The 23,555-nt window shown below is 53.4% G+C and overlaps 3 protein-coding genes across 5 annotated transcripts; 1 reads left to right on the forward strand and 2 right to left on the reverse strand.

Moving 5' to 3' along the window:
• Positions 1 to 717: 717 nt before the first annotated feature.
• On the reverse strand, positions 718 to 21,190 carry LOC114894247 (cytochrome c oxidase subunit 6A2, mitochondrial). Of its 3 annotated transcripts, none has more exons than XM_029220791.1 (5): positions 21,177 to 21,190; positions 3,671 to 3,797; positions 1,268 to 1,440; positions 982 to 1,118; positions 718 to 897 (listed from the first exon to the last, which is right to left on the reverse strand). In XM_029220791.1, the coding sequence occupies exons 3-5, from the start codon at positions 1,338 to 1,340 to the stop codon at positions 814 to 816; spliced, it is 294 nt and encodes a 97-aa protein (XP_029076624.1). In that variant the 5' UTR covers positions 1,341 to 1,440; positions 3,671 to 3,797; positions 21,177 to 21,190; the 3' UTR covers positions 718 to 813. The 3 variants fall into 3 exon arrangements, with proteins under 3 accessions (XP_029076624.1, XP_029076623.1, XP_029076625.1); XM_029220790.1 differs by lacking the exon at positions 21,177 to 21,190 and adding an exon at positions 20,285 to 20,304 and having other exon boundaries at positions 3,671 to 3,865; XM_029220792.1 differs by lacking the exons at positions 3,671 to 3,797; positions 21,177 to 21,190 and having other exon boundaries at positions 1,268 to 2,096.
• On the reverse strand, positions 13,619 to 15,042 carry LOC114894246 (zinc finger protein 501-like). The gene is given in 1 exon segment (XM_029220789.1): positions 13,619 to 15,042. A coding segment is annotated over 1 exon segment (1,401 nt). The 3' UTR covers positions 13,619 to 13,641.
• On the forward strand, positions 15,729 to 22,424 carry ARMC5 (armadillo repeat containing 5). Its single transcript, XM_029220788.1, has 6 exons — positions 15,729 to 16,262; positions 17,890 to 17,997; positions 18,096 to 18,882; positions 19,925 to 20,433; positions 21,109 to 21,241; positions 21,345 to 22,424. Exons 1-6 carry the CDS (start codon positions 15,788 to 15,790, stop codon positions 22,162 to 22,164), a joined length of 2,832 nt encoding a protein of 943 aa, XP_029076621.1. The 5' UTR covers positions 15,729 to 15,787; the 3' UTR covers positions 22,165 to 22,424.
• Positions 22,425 to 23,555: the final 1,131 nt, after the last annotated feature.

Consider the following 23,555-nt stretch of genomic DNA (forward strand, 5'->3'; position numbering starts at 1 on the left):
TGTGTGTGTGTGTGTGTGTGTGTGTGTGTGTGTGTGTGTGTGTGTGTGTGTGTTGGTCATGGGTTTCAGCTTAGGTGTCAGGCTCCTTGGTAATGGCAAGTGAATTGACTGTCCTAGGAGGTGAATGAAATGTCCAGAGCTTGTCTGAACCAACATCCCCCTTGAATGGGGTCCCCCAAAACTAGGAGAACCAGGCTTCCAGAAAGGGAGCATCTAATTTCCCCCAACTAATACAGAAGACCCATTAAAGGTGGTCATAGAGAATGACCAAAATATTCCAAATGCAGAATTAGGTCATGAAGATCTACACAGAGGGCTGTAGATCCTGTGTTTGAAATCACAATTGTCTCTAGACAGCGGGAAATCACAGAGGCCCTGAATGTGTGTCAGGAAAAGAGTGGTACCTCAGGATCTGCAGCCCTGAGTCTCCACCGGGCCTCCGACGAGCTGCCTGAATTTAAGTCATTTAATCTCTGAGAATCTCAAATTCCTCTTCTGGAGAAGGTGGAACCAAACTTAGACCTTGCTCCCAGAGTTACTGTGAGAAGTCAGTGTATGTTAAAGCCCTTTACAGCCTAGAGCCCTCATTATTAATAGGTGAGAGGGGAGGGGCCATCTCCTACCTGTCCATCGAGGCTGTTCCCTCAAGTCCCTCCCAAGTCAAGGTCTCCGGAAGACCACGTGGAGCGCCCACTGCACTTTGCGCACAAGCCCAGCTCTAGCCATGGACGCCCCGCCCCGTGGTTCCCATGGAGCCCGCGGCCACACACGGCTTCCACACTTTTATTGCGTCTGGGGGCATCGGCCAAGGCCTCAAGGCTTTTCGTAGCCCGTGGGCAGAGGGTTGACACGGGGATTGTGGAAAAGAGTGTGGTTGCCGTCTCCCCAGGAGTAGGGCTGTGGAGAGAGGGAGGGGGGAGCGAGGCGTCAGCCTGGGGGTCCCCCGCACCCCCTCGCTCGCGCCCGCGCGGGCCAGTGTACCTTGGAGCGGATCCGGAGGTGATGGTAGGGGATGAACTCTGGGCGCTCGTGGTGGCCCGAGTGGAGCCAGGAGTTGAGGGTGCAGAGGGCCACGCTCGGGAGCGCCAGCGCGAAGGTCAGGAGGCGCCAGGTGCGGGCTGCAGCGGGGAAAGGCAGGGCTGAGAGAGAGACGGACTGGGCGGGAGGGGGAGGCGTCGCCAGGACCCTGGAACGTCCCAGAGGCAGGAGTGGGGGACAGATGGACAAGGTCAGGAAGCCACAGGGTCAGGCCCTGGCTGCAACTCACCTCCTGTCCCTCCGTGGTCTCCCTTGGCCGCACTGGCCAAGCCCCGACCCAAGGACCTCAGAGGCAAAGCCATGTCAGTGAGAGAAGCTGGGGACAACGGCACCGTCCTTTCCTTCTCCTTCACTGAGGCCTCGGTTCCCCTTCCCTCTGTTCCGGCCAATCACCTGTTGAGTCTGTAACGTGGGTGGCTATTTTTAGGGGGTTTCTATATTTAGAACGAGGCCTGCCTGGAGGTCTTTCTCTCCAGACGGCTGCTGTGCTGTGCGTCTTATTTTGGTAAGGGGACATTTAAAATACAATATGCCATTCTTTTTATAGTTGTGGGGAAATATTTTGTTCAATACTGTATTCCCAGTGGCTGGCACACAGCAGGCCTTTAATAAATATTTGTAGAATGAATTGTGTCCTTTTGAATCTCAGGTTTTTTCAGGTGTAAACTGTATAATAATTTGTACCTTAAATGATCTTTATGAAGTTTAGGTAAAGCAATAGAGGATTGTGCCAGCCTAGTCTGGCACGGAACAGGAGCTCAGTATATGTATTAGTCACAGTTCTTTGCAAAGAGCAGAACTCCCTTTAACTAGCTTTAAAAAGATATGCAATTGTGAATCTTAGGTAGCTCGCAGTATCTCTGGTACCGCCAGAAACAAACCATTCTGTGGGCCAGCTGTGCAGACATAGTTCACACTGCTGGACACTGAGTGCCAAAAACGTCATCAATGCTGCCATGGAAAGTGTCCCCAAAATTTAATCAGTAGTCAATCTAAGAAAGACATAGGGACTTCCCTGGTGGTCCAGCGGGTAAGACTCCCCGCTCCCAATGCAGAGGGCCCGGGTTTGACCGCTGGTCGGGGAACTAGATCCCACATGCATGCTGCCACTAAGAGCCCGCATACCACAACTAAGACCCAGAGCAGCCTAAATAAATTAATTAATTAATAGATTAATTAATTAATTTTAAAAAAAAGAAATGGAAAATTTTATTGGAGGCAACCTGAGGGTTATAACCTGGGAGACAGTCTTTCAGAAAGCTCTGAGGGTTGTTCCACCTGTTAGAGGTCGAGATGCAGTTATGTAGGTTTTTGAGACAAAGGGTTATACATCAATGTAACATACTGACAGTTTACATACTCCAACAAGGCATGTAGTGGGCTATTGTGACCCCTTACAGGATTGAGAAAGGAATGTTATCTCCAAGGAATTACCTTGCTGGCACCAGGAGGAAATTGCTATTTTTGGGGGGTGGAGGGGAGCGAGTAGGCATTCCTGTGTCGTCTAAGGGTATCTAGTTAATGTATAAGGCAGATACACAATGCACACTAAAGGGGAGGGGGTAGTGGCTCAAACGGGCCAAGAATTTTATGCTTAAAAATTTCCTTCTCCCGCCTTAAACATTTTATTTCATCAAAAGCTAGATTCTTCCACCCTCATCCCCTCTTGAAAATGGATTCTTCATGAAACTTGCATCCTTCAGTTGCTCTCTTCTCAATCAAGGAATCATGTGGGCACCAACTGGCCACACCTAGGTCATTGCCTGTGCCATAGCTTCGGGAAAGGCTGGGAAATCTAGTTCTGGCTTCTGCCTTCAGGAGGTTAGGAATTGTATCTTGGAGAAAATGTAGGACGAGTATTCCAAAGATGTTGGACAGCCACAAACTTGACAAGTGTCTACTGCTAAGTATGTTATTTCAGTCTGAAAAATCAGACTACTTGGAGGAAAAAGGAGAAAGAATATGCAGGGCTGTGTGAACCCTAGAGGCTCTAGAAAACTGCAAGACAGGGCAGGGCTGACGTCTGCCTTGTCCGTGGTTCTTTCCTCAGCACCAGCACAGAACCTGGCATGAAGTGGGTGCTCTAAAAAGGTGTATTTAATGAATGTTTGGACCGTGTTACTTTGGATAACGCTATAGAAACACCTTTTCAGAGCTACAGTCCAACAGGATGCCCCCAGCTTTGATCAAGAGCTGATGTACCTGATATGAATTTAATATATGAAAGAAAAATAAGTTTTATGTATTGATACCTAATCTAAATATATGAAAGAAAAATGAGGAAGGTATATTTTCAAGAAGGGTCTCCATACCTGTTCCTCCTGATGGGTCTAAACTGGTTCTACATGTCTTTCTTCAGCTTTTTGTTTTGTTTTGTTTTTAGTAACCTTGTTGAACAGTTAAATGTTATACAGTGTTGCTAAATTATTCCCACGCCCTCACTGAGCTATAACAGAATTCTTCCTACAGTTGCTTTTTCCCAGTTGTATTTTGGAATTGCTGCTGAGAAGATGGGACCTTATTCCAGTTAAAGTTACTTGGCTTCTTTGTCCACACACAGTCCCCTCAAGCCCCCTCCCTACTGAATGATTATGGCTCTTGGAGAAAACAAAAATGAACGGGGTATTTTTACCTGAAAAGGTTCTAGGCGCCCCTCTCTCCACTCAGTTTTGCTGGTCGTCACCAAACAATTCCTTGGGGATTCCCATCCCTTAGCCTCAGCTTGGAAGTTCCCACTGAGCTGGTACTCTGTCGATGGCCTGAGGGTTGCCAGCATCTTCTGTTACTGTTGCCCTCTTGTGGCGCACCTGCCCAAGTACCCCTCCTGCTGAAAATCCGATGAGCCCATATTGATAAATGTATACACTGGCATAACCACCAACACAATCAAGGTATAGAACATTTCCATCACCCCTCAAAGTTCTTTCACGCCCCTGTGCAGTCAGCCACTCTCTCTCCCACCCAGCCTCAGATAATCACTGATATCTGCTTTCTGCCCCTATAAATTAGTTTTGCCTATTGTAAATTTTCATCTAAATGTAATTGCATATTATGTATTCTTTCGTGACTGGCTTCTCTTGTCTAACATCATTTTGAGATTCAAAAGGAACAACTTCTCCTCTCTCCTGTCCCTCAAATCTCACAATTTACAGAGGGATTTAGGGAGGTAGTAGGCGAAGGTATGTTACTGAAATCCTTATATCCTTGGTATGGACAAGCATAATATTAAGTGATGTCTCAACATCAGTGATTAATAAATTATTTCCCTTGTGTTTTATAAAAATTATTTAAAAATTTTTGTTGGTCTTCCCAACCATGTGCTATTAGCATAAAAAAAAAATGTGGAGTTCGATGAGAACTCCAACAGCATAGAAGTGCCTCAGAGCATCACCCATCCCGTTTCCAGGTTTGCTACCTAAGTCCTTTTTTTCTTTTTACTTATTATTCTTACCTTTTCATGTGTACTCTTTTTATTTTTTATTTTTTTAATTTTTGGCTGTGAGGCTTGTGGGATCTTAATTCCCCAATCAGGGATTGAACGGGGGACCTCGGCAGTGAGAGCACGGAGTCCTAACCACTGGACCGCCAGGGAATTCCCCTACCCAAGTCCTTGACTCCGCTTTTCCCCTAGCTCTGCACCTCCAACTCAAGTCTCTTCAGGCACCACATCCTTTTTGTTCTACTTCAGAAAGATTTCTCAACTCCATCCTCTCCTCTCTGTTGCCAGTTCTACTGCCTTAAGTGCAAATCCTTGTCATCATTTGCCTGGATTATTGCAAAAGACTCCTTATCAGCCTCCCCTGCTTCCAGTCCCTGCATTCTGGTTTATCATCCATATAATCCACCAGTGATAGTTCTCCCTTAAACCCCAGACTCCAGCATTAAATCTGATGTCACTCCCCTGCTTCAAAGCACCTGTGCCTAAACGCCACCCACAACATGGCCTACAGAAGAGTTCAAATGCTTCAGTACGGACAGCAGAGCTCAGCCTGGCTTTGCCCCACCTCTGCAGCTTTAATCGCCATGGCCTTTCACACCTCTGTGCTTTTGTACTTATTTTACTTCCAACTGCCCAGAATGCCCTTCCCCCTTTCCTGTCACCTAAACTTGTCCTACTTATCACGTGAGCCCCAGCTCCATTGAAAGCTTTCCCAAATTCTCCTATCACACTTGGTGTGGTGACTGTTGCAGTGGCATTGAGAACCATCAGGAACGTCTGGTCACATGTCTGACTCCCCAGTAGACTGAGCTCCGCGAGAGCAGAGGCTCTGGCCTAGTGCCTGACACAGTAGGCCCCCAATAAATGGTAACTGAATCAAGGAACCACTTCCGGCTGCTCAGGTTTGCTTATGCTAAGACTCAGATTCTTTTATCTTTGTTGTCCTCCCAAGTTACAATGTGGACACACTTGGAAAGTTAACCAAAGGGACCATGAAAGTGACCACACCCAATCTAAGTCTTCCCAGTCACTTTGCCTGCCAGTCAATGAGATCATGGTTATTTCTATAGCAATAACAGAGAAAAGCAACTAAAAACAATGCTGTTTACTTGGGTCCAGTGCATTTCATCTACACATCTGTACTAATGAGATTATCTGTTCTAAGAATTTCCGCACGTTGATTAAACCTCACAACTAACCAAGAGAGGGACTATCACCCCATTTTACAGATGAATAAACTGAGGCACTGAAAGGTTTTAACCTTGCCAGTGCTCATCCATACGATAAGTGGCAGAACCAGGACCCAAACGGTCTGGCTCAAGAGAGCTTCCTGCTAATTTCTCTGCTATAATGCCTATCTCATTAGGACAATTTTGAAAAAGAAACTACCTTTCCTCCATAATCCCACCACTTCTAAGAATAATATCATCATGTCTGCATGTTTCTTCAGGCTTTGCCAACATGCCTACATATTCTGACTACTCTATAGTCATAGTTTAGCTACTGAACAAGAGAAAACTACTCCAAGCAAAAGATGAATCTAATTTTGCTTTCCGAAAAGAATTTGTGCATTCTTTTTTCACTTGTGAACATTTTCTGGCTCATTCATATTCTTTCATAAGGATATTTTAATGGCTACATACAATTTTTATTTAAAATCCCACATTTTATTCATTTCTTTTATTATTGGAATGTCATTACTACAGAAAATGCTGTCATGAGCATGTTCAGGCCACGCACAGAGCTTATTTTTTTTGAATCTCTTGTGTAGAAATCGTCCTCAGGAGTGCAGCTGATGCCCTATGTAAGAAAGGGCCTTTGGCCTTCATAAAGTAGACACTCTTCTGAAAATCTGAATGGCCACAGTTCAATTTGCTCGTGTCTGAGACTGAGCCAAGCCTGATGACCGTGGCCCATTCATGGTCTTGGGGGCCCTAGGAAAACCACAGCAGCTCTGGCAATGCTCTCTGAGTCAGCTGGGACACAGTGCAGTCAGCCCTTGTGACAACTGAAAGTGCCACAGGTTGCCAAAAACTTCGATCTTGTTAGCCACCATAATCCACCACTCTGTGACTATCATAGCTCTCCCCTCCTTCATTCCCTGTCTAGCCTGGGCTTTCCTTACCTCTTCCTGAGATTATTGTGTCTTTCTTCCAACTGCCTTACATAAGGCTGTCAGATACGTTTCTTACTGTAGGGCAGAGCTTCCTTTTTCCACAGCCTGGGACACATAGAAAATGTTAACAATGATTTGTGCAGCACACTGGGATAAACGGTTGAGGCTGCTCCCAGCTGGAGGGGCCTGGCCTAGTGCTTCTGGCCATCCCAGGCCCCACCCATCTGTCCTAGGGGTTAAAGCAGTGGTCTCAACCCTGGCTGCACACTAGAATTAACCAGAAGTTTTACAAAATTCTTTTGCCTAGGCTGTACCCCAGAGTAATAACAATAACGTACAGCCAAGGTTGAGAACCTTTGAACTAAAGGGATATCTCAGGTTATCCTCAGTAACCTCCACAGGTTACTCCTTCCTTCACTGCAGTGTTTCCCTTCTGAGCAATGGGTCCAGGGTATCAATAGACTAAGATCGAGTCCTGAACTTGGGTGTGTGCAGCCCTCAGTAGCTGGCCTCAGTGTCACATGATGATAAAATTTAACTTAACCAAACCGTCTAAGCCTACATGATTGTGTCCGGGCTGGGGGTACACAGTGGCCTAGTGGAGAGCTGAGAAAGCTGAACCTGACGGAAGGCGGGTGCGCGGGGTGGGGTAGCGTGGTGAAGGCAGAACGCAGCGGACACCTTGGGAACAGTAGTAGAGGCCCGGATATTAAGGCGGGAGGGGCTGTGGTTGCTTAAGGGAGTTAATAGAATAACCGGACTCCAGGAAGAGAACGGAAGGTGGAAAGCTGAAAAGGGCAGTGGAGGTGCTCGTCCCGCCCTTTCAACCCCGGATAACACCCGTGTGTTTTCGGGGCTCATGGGGTGCCGCCTCAAAGGGGCTCGGCGGAGGCGTGTGTTCAGAAACGCCCCCTGCTCTAGGTGGAGGCGGCGGGCCGGGCTGCTGCCCATCGCCAGCTCTTACCCACTGAGACCCCGCACCTGCGCGTCTCCTGCATGACACAACCGAGGTGCAGCCGAGACGGGGCCAGTCGCCCCCACGTTCCGGAGAGGGCCAGACCCCAGTTCCGGGAAAGCCATCCGTGGCGTGGCAGAGGGCCCAATCCCGAGAGGGCTGACACCCGAGAGAAGACTGAGAAAACGCGGCGGCGGCGGCGCCTAGCTCGGCTGCGAGGGACGCAGCCAAACCTCCACGGCTGGCAGCCTCCGCGGCGCCTTCTGGGAAATGTAGTCCCCGCAAGGGGCCGAGACCCGGATGCGGAGGGTCCCGGGCATCCTTACTCAACCTCGAGGGCAGGGGGCGCTCCATCCCCCGCCGCCCTGCTTGCTTCTCCTCCCCAAAACCCGCCCCACCTGTCCCCAGGCCTTCCCAAGATGGGCCGAACCGGTCAGAGCAGTGAGCACACCGTAAAGAGCCGCCGAGGAACCACATCCCAGTCCCTAACTAGAATGTGAGAGGAAGTAGCCGGCTGGGGCGCCCGGGCGAGCGAGCCCTGGTGGAGGTGACCTGGCCTAACGTGGTGTGGTGGTACCTAAAACCTCTCGCTAAGGAAAGACGGAGAGTGAGGAGCTGGCCTCTGGCAGAGAATTTAAGGGAACGCCCCCAAACTCAGTAATCAAGAGAAGACATTGCAACGCGATATTTCAAAAAATCAAAATGAATGCAAAAAATTCATGGTGAACAAAATATCAAAATATCGAAGATTTAAATAAAGACAGGCATCAACCCTGTATTTTCTCCACCCTGCCTCACTCACCTCACCCTAATCATAGCCCTGGTTCCAATAAAACTTTATTTACAAAAGCAGGTAGCTGGCACAGGTGGTAGCTTTCTGATTTAAAAGTATATATAGGGGGACTTCCCTGGTGGTCCAGTGGTAAGGAATCCACCTTGCAATGCACGGGACAAGGGTTCGATCCCTGGTCAGGGAACTAAGATCCCGCATGCCGCGGGGCAACTAAGCTCACGTGCCTCAACTAGAGCCCGGGTGCAGCAACTACAGAGCCCATGCGCTCTAAAACCCGCGCAACACAACTAGAGAAGACCTGCGCACTCCAACTAGAGAGAAGCCCACGCACCGTAAGGAAAGATCCCGCATGCCTCGACAAAGATCCCACGTGCCACAACTAAGACCCAACGCAGCCAAAAATAAATCAAATTAAATAAGTAAATAATAAATAAACCTTTAAAAAAATATGTACGCATAGATGTATCATTTATCTTGATTGCGAGTATTTTCATGCTCCCTTAACTTTTGCACTAGAGGCTGGTGCCTCGCTCATCTAACCCTAGTGCCCCTCTGCCAAGTCCCCTCAGCTTTGGGAGCCACATATCTGCCCTCGCACCCAGAAGTGGACTACATCTGGAAAGGACCCTGATTTTGGTCTAAGTTCAGCCACCAGCTGCCTGAGTGACCTTGGGCCAGTCAGGCTCCACCTTGCCCTCTGTTGACCCCCAGAGCTGTGTCTTCCCAGAAGGGGCAACTTTTTCTTCACGTGGTGTCATATAAGCTAGAGGAGACTTGGATCGTAGCTGCAAACCGGGGATTAGGAAGCTGCTTCATTGCCTCCAACCTGATTCTTGACACCCACAAGGCTGAAGATTAGACACTGCAACACTGCAGAAAACCCCCATGCCTCCTCTACTTTACTGGTCATCAGAAAATAGCAGCAAGAAAGTGGCCCATTTCATTCACACCTTCTAAATCTCATGCAAGGACCTTGGAAGAACCTAATATGCAAGGGAATCTAAGAAATGTAGTGTTTAGTTTTCCAACAACTACAGTCCAGAGACCCTCTTTAGAAGGAAGTGAGAATAGATTCTGGGTGTCAAATGACATCCCAAACTATGGGAAAGCCAAGTTTCAATGCAGGTATAAACCCATGCTGGCAAACATACACCCTACACATAGCAGAATCATAAACTCTTTGAGAGAAAGCTCTGCGAGGGGCCCTGAAAACCATCTCATCCTATCTGCTTATTTTACAGCTGAAGAAACTGAGGCCCAGAGAATGGAAGTGATTGGGGAGTGGGGGTGGGCAAAGAGTGGTATGAAGACGCTGGCACGGGTGAGCTGGAAGAACCTGCAGAAAACTTCTTGGTGCCCAAAGAGTTTCTAAATTTACAAAGATTGTACTGAGGTTTGAATGTGTTGTGCCTAATTCAGATCCAGGAGGACGCTGCCCATTAAGAGATGTAAGCATTTTTCCAGGTCATAAAAAACAAAGAAATTGTCCTAAAATACTAAAGAATTCTTCCAGATTAAAAGAGACTAAAGAACCATGAAAACTAAATGCAATATGCGCATCTAGTTAGGATTATATCCTGGACCATAATTTTTTTTCTTATGCTATAAAGGCTATTAGTGGAATAATTGGTGAAACTGTAATAAAGTCTGTTCATTAGATGACAGTACTGGATCATTGATAATTTCCTTGTTTTTAGAAAATCCACATTATTTAGGAATAAAGAGAGAGAGAGAGAGAAGCATTTTGAACTGGCAGGAAATAAGAACAGAAGAAGAAAGAACAGAAAGTGATCCTGAATCCCAGGGAAGAGAAGCTGCGAATCACCCAGGCAGTGTGATCAGACCTTCCTCAAGGTGTTCTGCACCTGCCCCATGTGGGATGCTGGGGACTCAACAGGGACAATGCAGAGTCCCTGTCCTCCTGGAATATGTCTAGGGAAGGGAGGGAGGGAGGGACTTTGGCTTGGGGCAGGGGGGGATGCCGTTCCGGCGTCCCCAGTGCACCTCTCAAAGCACCTGCCATGGGGCTTCCCTGGTGGCGCAGTGGTTGAGAGTCCGCCTGCCGATGCGGGGGACACGGGCTCGTGCCCCGGTCTGGGAAGATCCCATATACCGCAGAGCAGCTAGGCCCGTGAGCCATGGCCGCTGAGTCTGCGCGTCCGGAGCCTGTGCTCCGCAACGGGAGAGGCCACAACAGTGAGAGGCCCGCGTACCGCAAAAAAAAAAAAAGCACCTGCCAGCCACTGTTGAGCTTCTGGGTGGGTGGGACTCCAGCTGCCAGCCAGTGGCTACACCCACTGCCCAGCACCAGCCTCTGTACCGCCCACCAGGCTCAGAGGAGGAACCGGGCTCCCAGGACTGGGTGAGATCAGACAGAACTGGATGGAGTCCAAGCACATGTCCAGAAGCCAGGGCCAGCCCAGGGGAGACAGTATTACTGACACCCCCTCCCTCCGAGCCCACTGGGGCCTTAGCGTTTATAGAGCACCTCCACACCTGCTTGCTTCCCAAAATAGCCCTGCGAGGGGTGTCTGCCGGGGACTGTCTCCCTGAGGCTCAAAGGGCCCAATACTCGGCCCTCTGACCAAGGCACACAGGGGCTTGCCTGGCCTTACTGAACCCGTAAGCTCTGCCCCTACTCCCTGGCACATGCGGAAAGGAGCTTCAATATTAGAGGGTGATATCTGGGGTTGGGAAAGCAGGTCCGGTCTGTCAGCTGGGCTGGGGGCTGGGGAGGAAAATGGCTGGTGGGGGGCAGGATGGGGTGAGGGAAAAGAGAAACTGCCTCCATTGCATGGGTCTTTCTCACCCATGAGAGTGTAGGGTGGGGATGGTCACCCCCAAACGCCTTTCTGTAGCTGTTAGGCAAGTAATTAAAATGAAACTCGCTGAGTCAGGGACACACCAGGGAGCGGTGGGGACTGTCCATGTCCGGGGCAGCCACTACTCAGCCCTGTCAACACGTTGTTGCTGGAAAGCTCCAGTGTTGCTGAATTTTCTGATCCTCTCCCCTCTCTCCTCCCCAAAAACAGCAAACTAGAAATCTAGATTGTGATGTGAAATCTCCTGATTTAAATGTTGGTTCATGGGACTTCCCTGGCGGTCCGGTGGTTAGGACTCCGCACTTTCACCGCTGAGGGCATGGGTTCGATCCCTGATTGGGGAACTGAGATCCCACAAGCCACCAGCAAAAAAAAAAAAAAAAAAAAAGGTGGCTCAATAGTGTAAACACACACACACACACACACACACACACACACACACAGAGTGAAGGCCAAAGCAAATATGTCCGCTGCCTCTGGCCTAAGCACTGGCCACATGCTTGGAGAGTGCCTCTTTCCCAGCTCAGGGCACAGTGAATGCTGGATAAACCCCTGTTGGATTAAGCCCATCCTTCCTGTTTCCAAGAACTGGCCTGCCTCCCTGCTCTGGGCAGGACCTGTCTCTACAACTGAGAGGAGATGGGGCACATGGCTATTTACCTTAATGTGAGAAATTAGCTTCCAGTTGACTGAAAGGGATTTTGCAAACAAACCCTCCTCCCATGCCCACCCCTGCCATGTACCTAACGTCCACTTGCAGTTACAATTTTGCAGAGAACGCAATCCAGCTTTGAGGAAGCTGAGGCCCCAAGGTCACTAGTAAGAGTAAACAGGACCTGATCATAACAACTATTTATTGAATGCCTACTACGGATGCACCTGGCTCAGGCCTCCAACTCAGGCACTGGCTTGTGCTATTTTGAGATGCCATTGATGGGGAATATGCCAGAACCCATCTGTTCATCACAGACCCAGCTTGAGGAGACAAGTGGCATCCATTAGATGTCACCTTCATGAAGCCTCTTAGACTTACTCCAGGTGATGCCCTTTCTCCAGTGCCAGCATCGAGCCTGAGTCCATCTCCTTCACGACACCAAACTACTCCAGGACTGGGGCTGTCTCACTCATTTCTGTAACCTTTGGGAGAAGCTAGGAAGCGCGCTGGCGTGATGTCTGTGGGCCGACACCACCGGTGACAGGGTGACAGACTTGAGGAAGAGCAGGGAACTGAGGACTGCTGAGTCCTTTCCTTGCCGAGTCCTTTCATCATCCCTGTTTTACAGATGAAGAGACTGAAGCTTAGAAGAGGCAGACCTGTCCAAGGTCACGCAGTCACAAAAAGAGAAGCCTGGACACTCTGTGCCAGAAGCTGAGAGAGGAGTTACCTCACATCCCTCCCCTTTGGCCCCTCTTCCCCGTGGATACGGTTCTAGATGCACCAAACCTGGTGAGAGACAAGATTTGGGGACGGGGCACCAGATGCATGAGGCTCCTGGTCCCATGGGGTGGGCATTAGGCCTCCCCCAACCTCATAAGGACTACATTCTGTGCCTCTCCCAGGAACACAGCCAGCTACGGGGGGGAGAGCAGGGCCTCACAGCTTAGACCCTGCTCTGGGCACACATTGTGCAGTGCTTCGGGAAGCCTCCCTCTGGCTCCCATATACTCTAAGTTTTACCAATAGAAACACATTTGTTTACGGAGGCAGCCCGCCCCAGCGCCCTGGCAAAATGACCATGTCTAGTCCCCGGTGTCCGGGCACAAGTGAATCTTCACATTTTCTCCTCTGTTGAGGGATCAGAGAAAAAGCCTGGGGAGCCTGCAAGGGAAAAGGCTAAAGAAGAGATAGGGGCAGACGACCAACCTCGGGCCTTCTGCCCTTGCCTAGAAATGTCACCGGGCACCCCCCGAACTCAACAGACAGGCCTCCCGGTCCTTTGCTTTGGCCCTGGGCCCCACCAGCTTCACCCTGTAAAGACAGCTCTCTTTCAAAGGGGTCACACACCCCAGAGCTCACCTAGTGGTCCCAAATTCAAACTCTGATACTTGTGCTAGAACACAGCCTGCCTTATGGTCCCCTCTGGAGGTGAGGACCTCCCCGACCCCCTCTTCCCCTACTGCGTTCCTCACGGGGGCTTGCCTTGCATTGAGCCCCATTCCTCTGGGCTGAGGTAACTGTTGCTCTTGGTGTGATTAGCCCCATCACTCCCTAGGCCTGTGAAGGGACACACCTAGGCCGCCAAAGGTGTTCTGCATCTTAAAGCAGCTGGGCCAGCTCTTGCCATCCCCAAACTCTCCCTCCAGCTGGAATCCCATCTCCAGGGCCTCAGAGAACAGGCCGAAGCCCACTTTTCTGTTCCGATTCCTCCAGCCTGGGGTTCCCTGATTCAGCCCGCTAATGAGCAGCCCTAGAGGAGCAGAAGTGAGGTTTACTGATAAATGCTGGGCCCCTCAGGCTCCTTGAGGACTGGACCAAAGTCAGAGCTGAAGTCTGGGCTGCAACTTAAGCAAGGGATACTGGCAGGGGCTGTGCCCCTGGAGCGTCCGCTGCTGCTGGCCCAGGTTGGAGTTGCGGGCGAAGGCCTTGCCACACTGCAGGCAGACGTAGGGCTTCTCACCGCTGTGCGCCACCTGGTGGATGAGCAGGCGGGCGCTCCGGCGGAAGCTCTTGCCACACTCGCCGCAAGCATAAGGCTTCTGGCCCGTGTGAGGGTGTTGGTGCAGCAGCAGATGTGAACTGTCTCCAAAACTCTTGCTGCAGCTGGGGCACTTATAGGGCTTCTCGCCTGTGTGCGAGCGTTGGTGTTTAAGGAGCTTGGCGCTGTGGGAGAAGGATTTGTCACGTTCTGGGCAGGCATACGGTCGTTCACCCATGTGAACGCGCTGGTGATTGGTGAACTGGGTGCGCTCACTGAAACCACGACCACACTTAGGACACTTGAAGGGCCGCTCTCCACTGTGGGTGCGCTGGTGCCGTATGCAGTCCGAGATGTTGGTGAAGTTCTCGCCACGCTCACAGCAACTGTAGGGCTTCTCCCCAGTGTGCGATCGCTGGTGCTTGAGCAGAGAAGAGCTGCGCCCAAAGCTGTCACCACACCAGGCACAGCGGTAGGGCTTCTGGCCCGTGTGTGAGCGCTGATGCTGCGCCAGGTTGGAGCTCAGGCTGAAGTGCTTGCCGCAGTCCCCGCAGCGGTAGGGCTTCTCGCCCGTGTGCGTGCGATGGTGCTGGATCAGGTTGGAGCTAACGCTGAAAGTCTTACCACACTCAGCGCAGGTGTAAGGCTTCTCACCCGTGTGCACCCGCTGGTGTTTAACCAGGTCTGAGCTGCGGCCAAAAGCCTCCCGGCACTCCAGACATTTGTGGGGCCGGAGGCCTGAGTGGGAGCGACGGTGTTGGATGAGGTTGGAGCTCAGGCTGAAGCAACGGCCACACTCAGGACAGGGGTACGGTTTCTCTCCAGTGTGTACCCGGTGGTGCTTAACCAGATCTGAGCCACGTCGTAAACTTTTGCTACACTCCGGGCAGCGGTAGGGCTTGTCGCCCCCATGGCTGCTTTGGTGGTGAATGAGGTTAGGGAGGTAGGCTGAGGACAGTCCACACTCCTGGCACTCGAAAGCTCTGGGGACTGCAGGATAGTTGGTCTTGGCAGGGGCTTCTTCCTCTCCAGGGCCAGAGACTGACCTACGTAGGTACTGCAGGCCCATCATCATTTCCCGGGCGGCCGGCTGCCCTGGCCACACCAGGAAGGGCCGCTTGGGTGGAAAAACTCCGCAATCGAAGGCGGACCTCGGGACTCCCTGGGATCCTGACGACCGGTTCCCCCGCTACTCGGCCCCGTCGGAGTCCTCCCTTGCCGTTTCTGGAGCCACCGACTCCATAGCGGTAAGAACGTACCGTTTCCTAGATACCAACCACTGGGCTCACAAGCACAACCACAGCTGGAGACACTCTGGACCCAGTGATTCAGCACCGGAAACGGAAATGTCCACCAGCCCGTGCAGTTCTAGGAAGTGGCGGCGAACGGTCTCGGTAGGTTTAACCCTCTCATTCACCTGGCGGAGCAAGTGCTCCCATCTGCAGCCGCTGTCACGAACTTGATACTTTCCGCTTGGCTCGGGGTTCTCAGTCCGTCAGCGCGGACTTCAGTGCCCCGGCCACCAATGAGGGGCGGCGAAGCGAGCCTGAAGGAAAAGGCTGTTGCTGCCAAGGACACGCTGGGAGCAGAGTAGACAAGTCACCTGGAGCAGCATTGTACTGAAACTCCATGATCGGATGTCTGGGTTCTCCAGAGGCACCGGCCCACCCGAGTCCCTTGAGAGAGTTTCCCATCCATCCTAAGCTAGGCGTCTTAAGCTCGGCGCGGACTACATATCCCAGCATGCGCCGCACGCGCCTCTGGGGCTCGCACTACGATTAGATAACCACTACTCTCAACATGCCTTCTTCAACTGTGCAAGCCAGAGCACCGGGATCGAGAACTACAACTTCCGACTCGCATGACAACTGCGGCGGCGCTATTTAAAAAGCGTCAGAGAGGAGGTGCATGGCCACGTCCTGCTCTTCCAGTTCCGCTCCCTAGGATGAGCTGCGAGGAGAAGGGCGGAGCCTTAGGCCTGAGCCAAGATGGCGGCTGCGAAGCTAAGCCCCGCGGACTCGCTCTCATTCTGCCTCGCGCAGCTCACGGCGGCGGCCGGGGAGGGTCTAGGTGGGGGAAAGGACACAGCTACCAACGAGACACCCTTGGGCCGTGCGCTCTTAGCCCTCCGTACGCGCCACGTCAAGGCAGCTGGGGGAATCGAACGCTTCCGGGCACGCGGCGGGCTCCGCCCCCTTCTCGCGGTGCTACGGCGAGCGGCTGCAACGGGTCCCGCCCCTTCCCAGGCTGGCCCAGGCTCCGCCCCCTCGTCTGTCGAGTCAGCGGCTTCTGGCCCCGCCCCTTCTCCGGGCCCCGCCCCCTCTGCTGTGTCGTCATCGACGCCCTCGCCACCAGCGCTCCTGCGCAAGACGCTGGACTTGGCGCTCAGCATCTTAGCCAACTGCTGTACGGAAGGGGAGTGCCGGGCTGAAGTGCGCAGACTCGGAGGCATTATCCCTTTGGGTAAGTGCTCCGCCCCCATTTCCTAGAAGGATTCTACCCACACCTCTGTCTGTGTCGGGGCCTGGGTGGAGTCTTGAGTACTTTGTGTTGTAGCCTGGAAGATCGTGCTTTCTGACGGCGCAGCGCCCGCAGCTCTCATGATGTCATGACCCGTGACGTCACTGCTCTCTATAAATTATACCCTAGCCCTCTTAGATCAGATGCCAATTACCTGGGTATTGGTTGTAGAGCATCTCTCTCGCATCTGGGCTGGTGGAGGCCAAAGGGTTATTTGATGACTCTTTCAAATGATTCTTACTCTCCATTTATGTTCCTAGCAGGCACTCAGTGCCTACTGTGTCCAGCCTTGTGCAGGGCTCTGAAATCCCATTTGATGAGCTGGGGGTCAGAAAGTGTAGTGGTTGAAAATGTGGGCTCTGCAGTCACCTAGACCCATCCGAGGCTAGGATTGTAAAATGGAGTAATAGCTACCTCAAAACACTGGAATAGGGAGAAAATGAAATACAAAGATAGAACACAGATATCTAAGTCTGGACTGGGTACTTCTAGTTATTAAAAACTAGCACAGTGAGAACAAATCCTGGGAATTCCCTGGCGTCCAGTGGTTAGGACTCGGCACTTTCACTCCTGGGGTCTGGGTTCTGATCCCTGGTCGGGGAACTAAGATTCCGCAAGCCTTGTGGCACAGCCAGAAAAATAAAGAACAAATTCTAAGCCAATATTTTATAATAACTATAAATGGAGTGTAACCTTTAAAATTTGCGAATCACTGTATTGTACACCTGAAACTTATTTAATACTGTACATTAACTACACTTCAATTTTTTTTTAAAAGAACAAATCCTAACAAAAGATAGCAAGCTTTTCTGTTTACCAGCTAAATTGGCGCCTCCTAGTGGCAGTGTTGTGAACACAGTTTACACTTCATTGCCAGCTATGAAATTATGCCTATTTTGATGAAATCTTAATTTTTTGATAAAATAAAACATTAATATATTTAAAATTTTCATTGACAAGAGGCCTGGCACATTAATAAGTCCTCAATAAATATAAGTTTTGTTGTTAGTGTATAACCCCCATCATTCATTCACTGTTTTGTATTTTAAATATCTCCTGAATCCATCCACTTCTTTGCCTTCTTCCATCACGTGCCCAGAGACTGTGCTGGGCTGTGCTGGTAGCTGACTTGGGTCAAGCCGTCTTCTCACTATTGCAACAGCCTCCATGTTGCTCCCCCTGCCTTATTCTTTCCCCCTGTAATCCATTCTCCCCATGGCTGCCAGATTTTATCATGTCACTTCCATTCTTAAAACGCTGTGTGGCTCCCAGTGCCCTCACATTCAAGACCTGAGCCCTTGGCCTGATCAAGGCCCTTCATGAAGTCATAGCATAAACACTAGATCTCACCTCTGGGCCTTTGCAAAGGTTACTTCGAAACCTGAAATGCCCTGTAACACTCCCATCCACCATGCTTCTAGCAAATACCTACCTGTCTAACCTTCCAGACCCCACAAGTGTTAGGCCTTTTCTGGAGGCCTTCCCTGACTCTCTCAGGCCACGTTCTTGAGGTGATTAATGAGAGAGACAAGAAGGGGTAGAAACCTCAAGAGGCCAAACCCTCTTGCAGTGACTATTCTTCAGTGTGTGAAGACAGACAGCATCCAGAACCGAACGGCCCGTGCTCTGGGGAACTTAGCCATGGAACCTGAGAGCTGTGGGGACATCCACTCTGCTGGTGAGCAGGCTCTGAGGGTGGAGCCACCCAGGGCTTGGGGGTGGGAGAAGGGCTTGGGTGTCTGTCCTCACTCACCTTCTGTCTTCTTCCCTCTGCAGGTGCTGTTCCCCTGCTTGTTGAGGGCCTGACGGCCTGCCAGGACTCACAGTGCCGCCAGAGTGTGGTTCGTGCCCTCCGCAACCTGGCGGACTCACCCCAGCACCGCCTGGCCCTGGCAAAGCAGGGAGTGGTGCGCCCGCTGGCCGAGCTTCTGGCCGCTGCCCCAGACCCTGCGCTGACCTTGGCCTTAGTCCGTGCCCTCCTGGAGCTGAGTCGAGGCTGCTCCCGGGCCTGTGCTGAGCAGCTAAGTCTGGGTGGAGGACTAGGCCCACTGGTCAGCCTGGCCTCCCACCCCAAAAGAGCAGTGCGTGAGGCAGCCATCCTGATCCTTGCCAATCTGTGCGCCCAGGGCCTGGTAAGGCCTGCGCTGGGCAACGCTGGTGCTGTGGAGGTGCTACTAGGTGAACTCCGGCGGCGCCGGGACCCCAGCGGGGCTAGCGCAGCCTCCCAGCAGCCCCTGGTGCGGGCCGTGTGTCTGCTGTGCCGGGAGGCTATCAACCGGGCCCGACTGCGGGATGCTGGTGGTTTGGAGCTGCTGATGGGCCTGCTGCGGGATCCTCGCGCCAGCGCCTGGCACCCTCGTGTTGTGGCAGCCCTCGTGGGCTTCCTCTATGATACTGGGGCCCTGGGCCGGCTGCAGGCTCTGGGACTTGTACCTCTCCTGGCTGGGCAACTGTGTGGGGAGGCTGGTGATGAGGAAGAAGAGGGAAGAGAAGCTGCTTCCTGGGACTTCCCTGAGGAGAGGACTCCTGAGCGGGCAGAGGCCGGAAGCTTCCAAAGCCTCAGGTGAGTTCCCACCTGATGCTGTGGGGTAGAGTCTCTTCACTACCCTCACTCTCCGCCAGTTCTGTCTCGGTAAGACGTTTACTGACTCTGATTCCTAATTCCTTGTTCTCACTGAACATGACCACTTTCCAGTCCGCATTAAATACACCTCTTTTCCCTTGGGGCCACCTTTGACCTTGGCTCCACCCCAGCACCTCTGAACTTTGGGGCCCAGACAGGTTCCCTGGAAGGTAGTATGTGCACTGGTTCTGATGATACGTTCTGGCATCTAAGTTCTTATTCTGGTACCACCACCTACAAGCTGAGTCATCTCAGGAAAGTTAATTAACTTCTCTGAGCATCGGATTCCTTGTTAGTAGAACGAAGGCTAATACATACCTACCCCATAGAGTTGTAAAGATCAAATGAGGGCACTTGACACCTTACCTGGCACTAAGCAGCGCTCAGTAAACGTCAGCCTCTGTGAACTCCTGACCTCATTTCCCACTGCTTTCCTGGTGCCCACTATACTCTTACACACTGGCCTTCTAGCTAGTTTTTGGACCTGGCAGATAAGTACCATATCAGGGCCTCTTTGGTTATTGTTCCCTGTGCCTAGGGCACTCTTCCTCCAAGATGCCTTGATTAGATCTCGCCCTCATCAGCACCCAACTTAAAGATGTCAGCTCTCCCCTCCCTGGGCTCTTCTCTGTTCCCTTTTACTTTGCTCCGTATGCATCACTTCACACCACACTAACTGCACACTAGCATACCTCGTGGTTTCTTATTTTGTTATCTGTTTCTCCTCACTAGAATAGAGAGTCTAGGAGGCAGGACCTTTTGCTCACTGCTTCTCCCCAGCACCTGAAACGGGGCTTAGCACACAGCAGGCATCAGTAATTGCTGAATGAGCTGGGGTTTGCCCCTACCTCCCTTTTTCCCTGTCCCCCGCTCGGGCCCACCCTCTCTCCTGGCCTCTGTCACCTCTTTTTGCACAACCGATCTTTTGGCCCTGCCCCCTCCCCTCGGCTCTGGGTTCCATTCCCTCTTTCTCCCTCGGCAGGTCCTGGCTGATCTCCGAGGGCTATGCTGCGGGCCCAGGCGACATCTCTCCCGACTGGTCCCCAGAGCGCTGTCCGCCGCCGCCAGAGCCGGCCAGTCGGGCCAGCCCCTCCCTGGGCCCGACCTCGCTGCGGACGCCCCGCGCCCTGCGCCCGCCCGGCCGCAGCCCCGCCGCCACTGCCCCCGAGGAGCCCTGGGGCCGCGAGGGGCCAGCGCTGCTGCTGCTGTCGCGCTTCTCCCAGGCTCCCGACCCCAGCGGGGCGCTGGTGACCGGCCAGGCCCTGTGCGGCCTGCTGGCCTACGTGACGGGCGCGCCGGGCTCGCCGAGCCCCCGCGCGCTGCGCATCTTGGCACGGCTCACCTGCAACCCCGCCTGCCTCGAGGCCTTCGTGCGCAGCTACGGGGCGGCGCTGCTGCGCGCCTGGCTCGTGCTCGGCGTCGCCCCCGACGACTGGCCCGCGCTGCGCGCCCGGCCCGCTCGTCGCAGCCAGCACCAGCACCGGGAGCTGGGTGGGTACCCGCGCGCCTCCCTGCCCACGTGTGAGGCCACGCGCCCCTGCATGCCTTCCGTGCGCCCTGCAGCTCACCCACTGTCCCACTGCCCTCCTCCGCCCACCGCCCACCGTTTGGACAACCTCAGCCACTAGGTGGTGGCGGGGAGGGACTCCCTTCTGCTCCACTGTCCCCACACGCAGAGTTCTTAAGCCTCTGCCCGAGCCTTGGGGCCCAGAGACCCCAGCACTGAGCTTGGCCCGAACAGCTTAGAATTGTGCCTGTCTTCGTCTCCTTACCCAGTGTCTTCTTGGTTCCGCATTGTCCTGACTCCTGCACTGTCCTTGACTACCACTGGGCCCACTGATGGTGAACCCAGGCTCGGGCACCATGTCCTCCCAGGCCCCACCACCCCTTCCAGCCCTGCCAGGGACTGCCGGGGCTTCTGTGCCCTGTTTCAGTCCTTGAGGGCCCAGACTCACTCCCTGACCATCTCACTCCCCGTTCTTGCCCTTGACCTCCAGTTCCTAGTGTCCAGACCCCATCCCTCCAGGGCCTTCAGTCATCCCCCTCTTCCTTGCCCCGGGGTTGTTCGCCCCCTTTCCTTTCGGGGACCCAGAGGCCTGTCTTGCCCATCCCACCACCATCTTGGATACCAGCTCCCAACCTGACCTGCTCTGCCCACACCGGCAGGTGAGATGCTGCTGCAGAACCTGACCGTGCAGGCCGAATCGCCCTTTGGAGTGGGTGCCCTCACTCACCTGCTGCTCTCTGGGAGCCCTGAGGACCGCGTGGCCTGCGCACTCACCCTGCCCTTCATCTGTCGGTGAGGGAGGCGTGGGTGCCTCGCAGGGGTGGGGGGAGCAAGGTTGCTGTTCCCCAGCCCCGCCCTTTCCCACCTTCTGAAAGGTTCTCTTTTCTCCCCGAAGGAAGCCCTCTCTGTGGCGCCGGCTGCTTCTGGACCAGGGCGGCCTCCGTCTCCTCCTCTTAGCGCTCACTCGGCCAGCTCCACACCCGCTCTTCCTCTTCTTTGCCGCGGACTCCCTTTCCTGCCTCCAAGGCCTGGTGTCTCCCACTGTGAGCCCGGCCCTCCTACCTGCAATCCCCTTGGATCTGGACCCGCCCTCCCCTTGCCTCTATGAGCCTCTGCTGGGCCCCGCCCCCACGGCGGCCCCTGACCTCCACTTCCTGCTGGACTCAGGCCTCCGGCTCCCTGCCCAGCGAGCGGCCTCAGCAACTGCCTCCCCCTTTTTTCGGGCCCTGCTAGCTGGCAGCTTTGCCGAAGCCCACATGGACCTAGTGCCACTGCGGGGCCTGTCACCCAGCGCAGCCTGGCCTGTCCTGCATTACTTGCACGGCTGCCGGGGCTGCAGAGCTGCCCTGGGGCCCGTCCCTCCGCCGGGCCAGCGCCTGCTGGGCTCAGAGGCTGAGGAAGCCCTGGAAGCTGCTGGCCGTTTCCTGCTGCCCGGGCTGGAGGAGGAGCTGGAAGAAGCCGTGGGCCGCATCCACCTGGGACCCCAGGGCGGCCCAGAGTCAGTGGGTGAGGTCTTCCGCCTGGGCCGGCCCCGGCTGGCTGCCCACTGCGCTCGCTGGATCCTGGGGCCGGGGCAGTGCCCACGGAGGCGGGCCCTGGCCCTGGTGGGGCTTGTGGAGGCAGCAGGCGACGAGGCAGGGCCCCTAACTGAGGCCTTCCTGGCTGTGATGATGGGGGTAGAATTGGCGGGCGAGGGTCCCAGCCTCGACGGTTGATGTCCCCTGGGAGGAGACCCGAGGATGAGTTGTCTGTGAGGAGTTCTCCCTCAGAGCGGCACAGGAGGAGGCCGAGCAGAAGGGGTCCCCGTCAAGGACTGATGACAGGGTGGACCGAGACCCCGGGCTGATGATTTGAAGGCTCAAGAGTGAGAAGCCAAGGCAAGGCATGGGGCCCACAAGATGGAGGACCGCCCACGGCCCCAGGCACTTGGCCTGGCTCAGCTTTCTGGAGTTGGAATTAAACACTTTGGAGCTGGCTACCCCTGTTGTGTGGTGTCTCTGCTTACCTTCCTGTGGTGGTACCCCAACCCCTTCACCCATCAAGTAGGGTCCTGTCCCGGTTTCTGTGTCTCAATACAGGCCACCCTTGGCGTATAGGAGTTGTTTTCTAAATTTTTTATTTATTTATTTTTGGCTGCATTGGGTCTTCGTTGCTGCGCGCGGGCTTTCTCTAGTTGCGGCGAGCGGGGGCTCCTCTTCATTGTGGTGCGCGGGCCTCTCATTGCGGTGGCTTCTCTTGTTGCGGAGTGCGGGCTCTAGGCGCGCAGGCTTCAGTAGTTGTGGCACGTGGGCTCAGTAGTTGTGGCTCGCGGGATCTAGAATACAGGCTCGGTAGTTGTGGCGCACGGGTCTAGTTGCTCCGTGGCATGTGGAATCTTCCCGGACCAGGGCTCAAACCCGTGTCCCCTGCATTGGCAGGCAGATTCTTAACCCCTGCGCCACCAGGGAAGCCCAGGAGTTTAATAAGTAATTATGCGCTGGTTCCTGGAGCCCTGGGATATGGTTGAGTTCCCAGGCTGCTTCTGAGGATGTGGTTTTAGGCCCCAGGGGAAGCCTGCTTCCTGCTGAGGCTACTTCATTGCTCAGATAGCCACCCAGCTGGACACAGACCTTGATCAGGACTAAGAGGGTTGTGCTGAGGGGATGTGAGAGTGGGGATGTACATCCAAGACCTTGGCATTATGGTTTCCTCAGTTCCCTTCACCCATCGTGTGTCTTTAGTCTCTGGATCCATTTTCATATCTTGGGCCAACTGTCCTGCCATTTTTCTGAGGGAAGACCTACTGTGTTCTTCAAGCCCCTGAGGCCCTTAGTCGTGCCCAGAGGGAGCTGGAGCCCTAGGCTGGCATTCAGGTGAGGAAAGGGCTTGCGTTGCTTTGGTCGTCCAGGCAGGGTCTCCATAATCTGGCTCCCAGATCACTGGCCGCTTAGGTGGCAGCCTGACTTTGAGGACAGTGTCTGGACTGGGCCTGTCTGCTAGCTTCTGGGGAGCTAAGGTTGCCCCGTGCTGCCTCTGTGCCTCAGGGAGTGTCCAGGTCTCTGTTCTCAGGCTGTGCCTTAAAACCACCCAGAGAGCTTTTTTTTTTTTTCCCCACTAATGTATTATA

The sequence above is a fragment of the Monodon monoceros genome, unplaced genomic scaffold (genome assembly GCF_005190385.1).
Source record: "Monodon monoceros isolate NGI ecotype Baffin Bay Population unplaced genomic scaffold, NGI_Narwhal_1 Super_Scaffold_13, whole genome shotgun sequence".
NCBI lineage: Eukaryota > Metazoa > Chordata > Mammalia > Artiodactyla > Monodontidae > Monodon > Monodon monoceros.

Coding starts and splice junctions, on each gene's coding strand:
- LOC114894247 (XM_029220791.1), bottom strand. CDS start 1,340: ATGGCTTTGCCTCTGAGGTCCTTGGGTCGGGGCTTGGCCAGTGCGGCC. Junction 1,119..1,267: donor AGACCACGGAGGGACAGGAG/GTGAGTTGCAGC, acceptor TCCCCGCTGCAG/CCCGCACCTGGCGCCTCCTG. Junction 898..981: donor ACCTCCGGATCCGCTCCAAG/GTACACTGGCCC, acceptor CTCTCTCCACAG/CCCTACTCCTGGGGAGACGG.
- ARMC5 (XM_029220788.1), top strand. CDS start 15,788: ATGGCGGCTGCGAAGCTAAGCCCCGCGGACTCGCTCTCATTCTGCCTC. Junction 16,263..17,889: donor CGGAGGCATTATCCCTTTGG/GTAAGTGCTCCG, acceptor ACCCTCTTGCAG/TGACTATTCTTCAGTGTGTG. Junction 21,242..21,344: donor ACCCTGCCCTTCATCTGTCG/GTGAGGGAGGCG, acceptor TTCTCCCCGAAG/GAAGCCCTCTCTGTGGCGCC.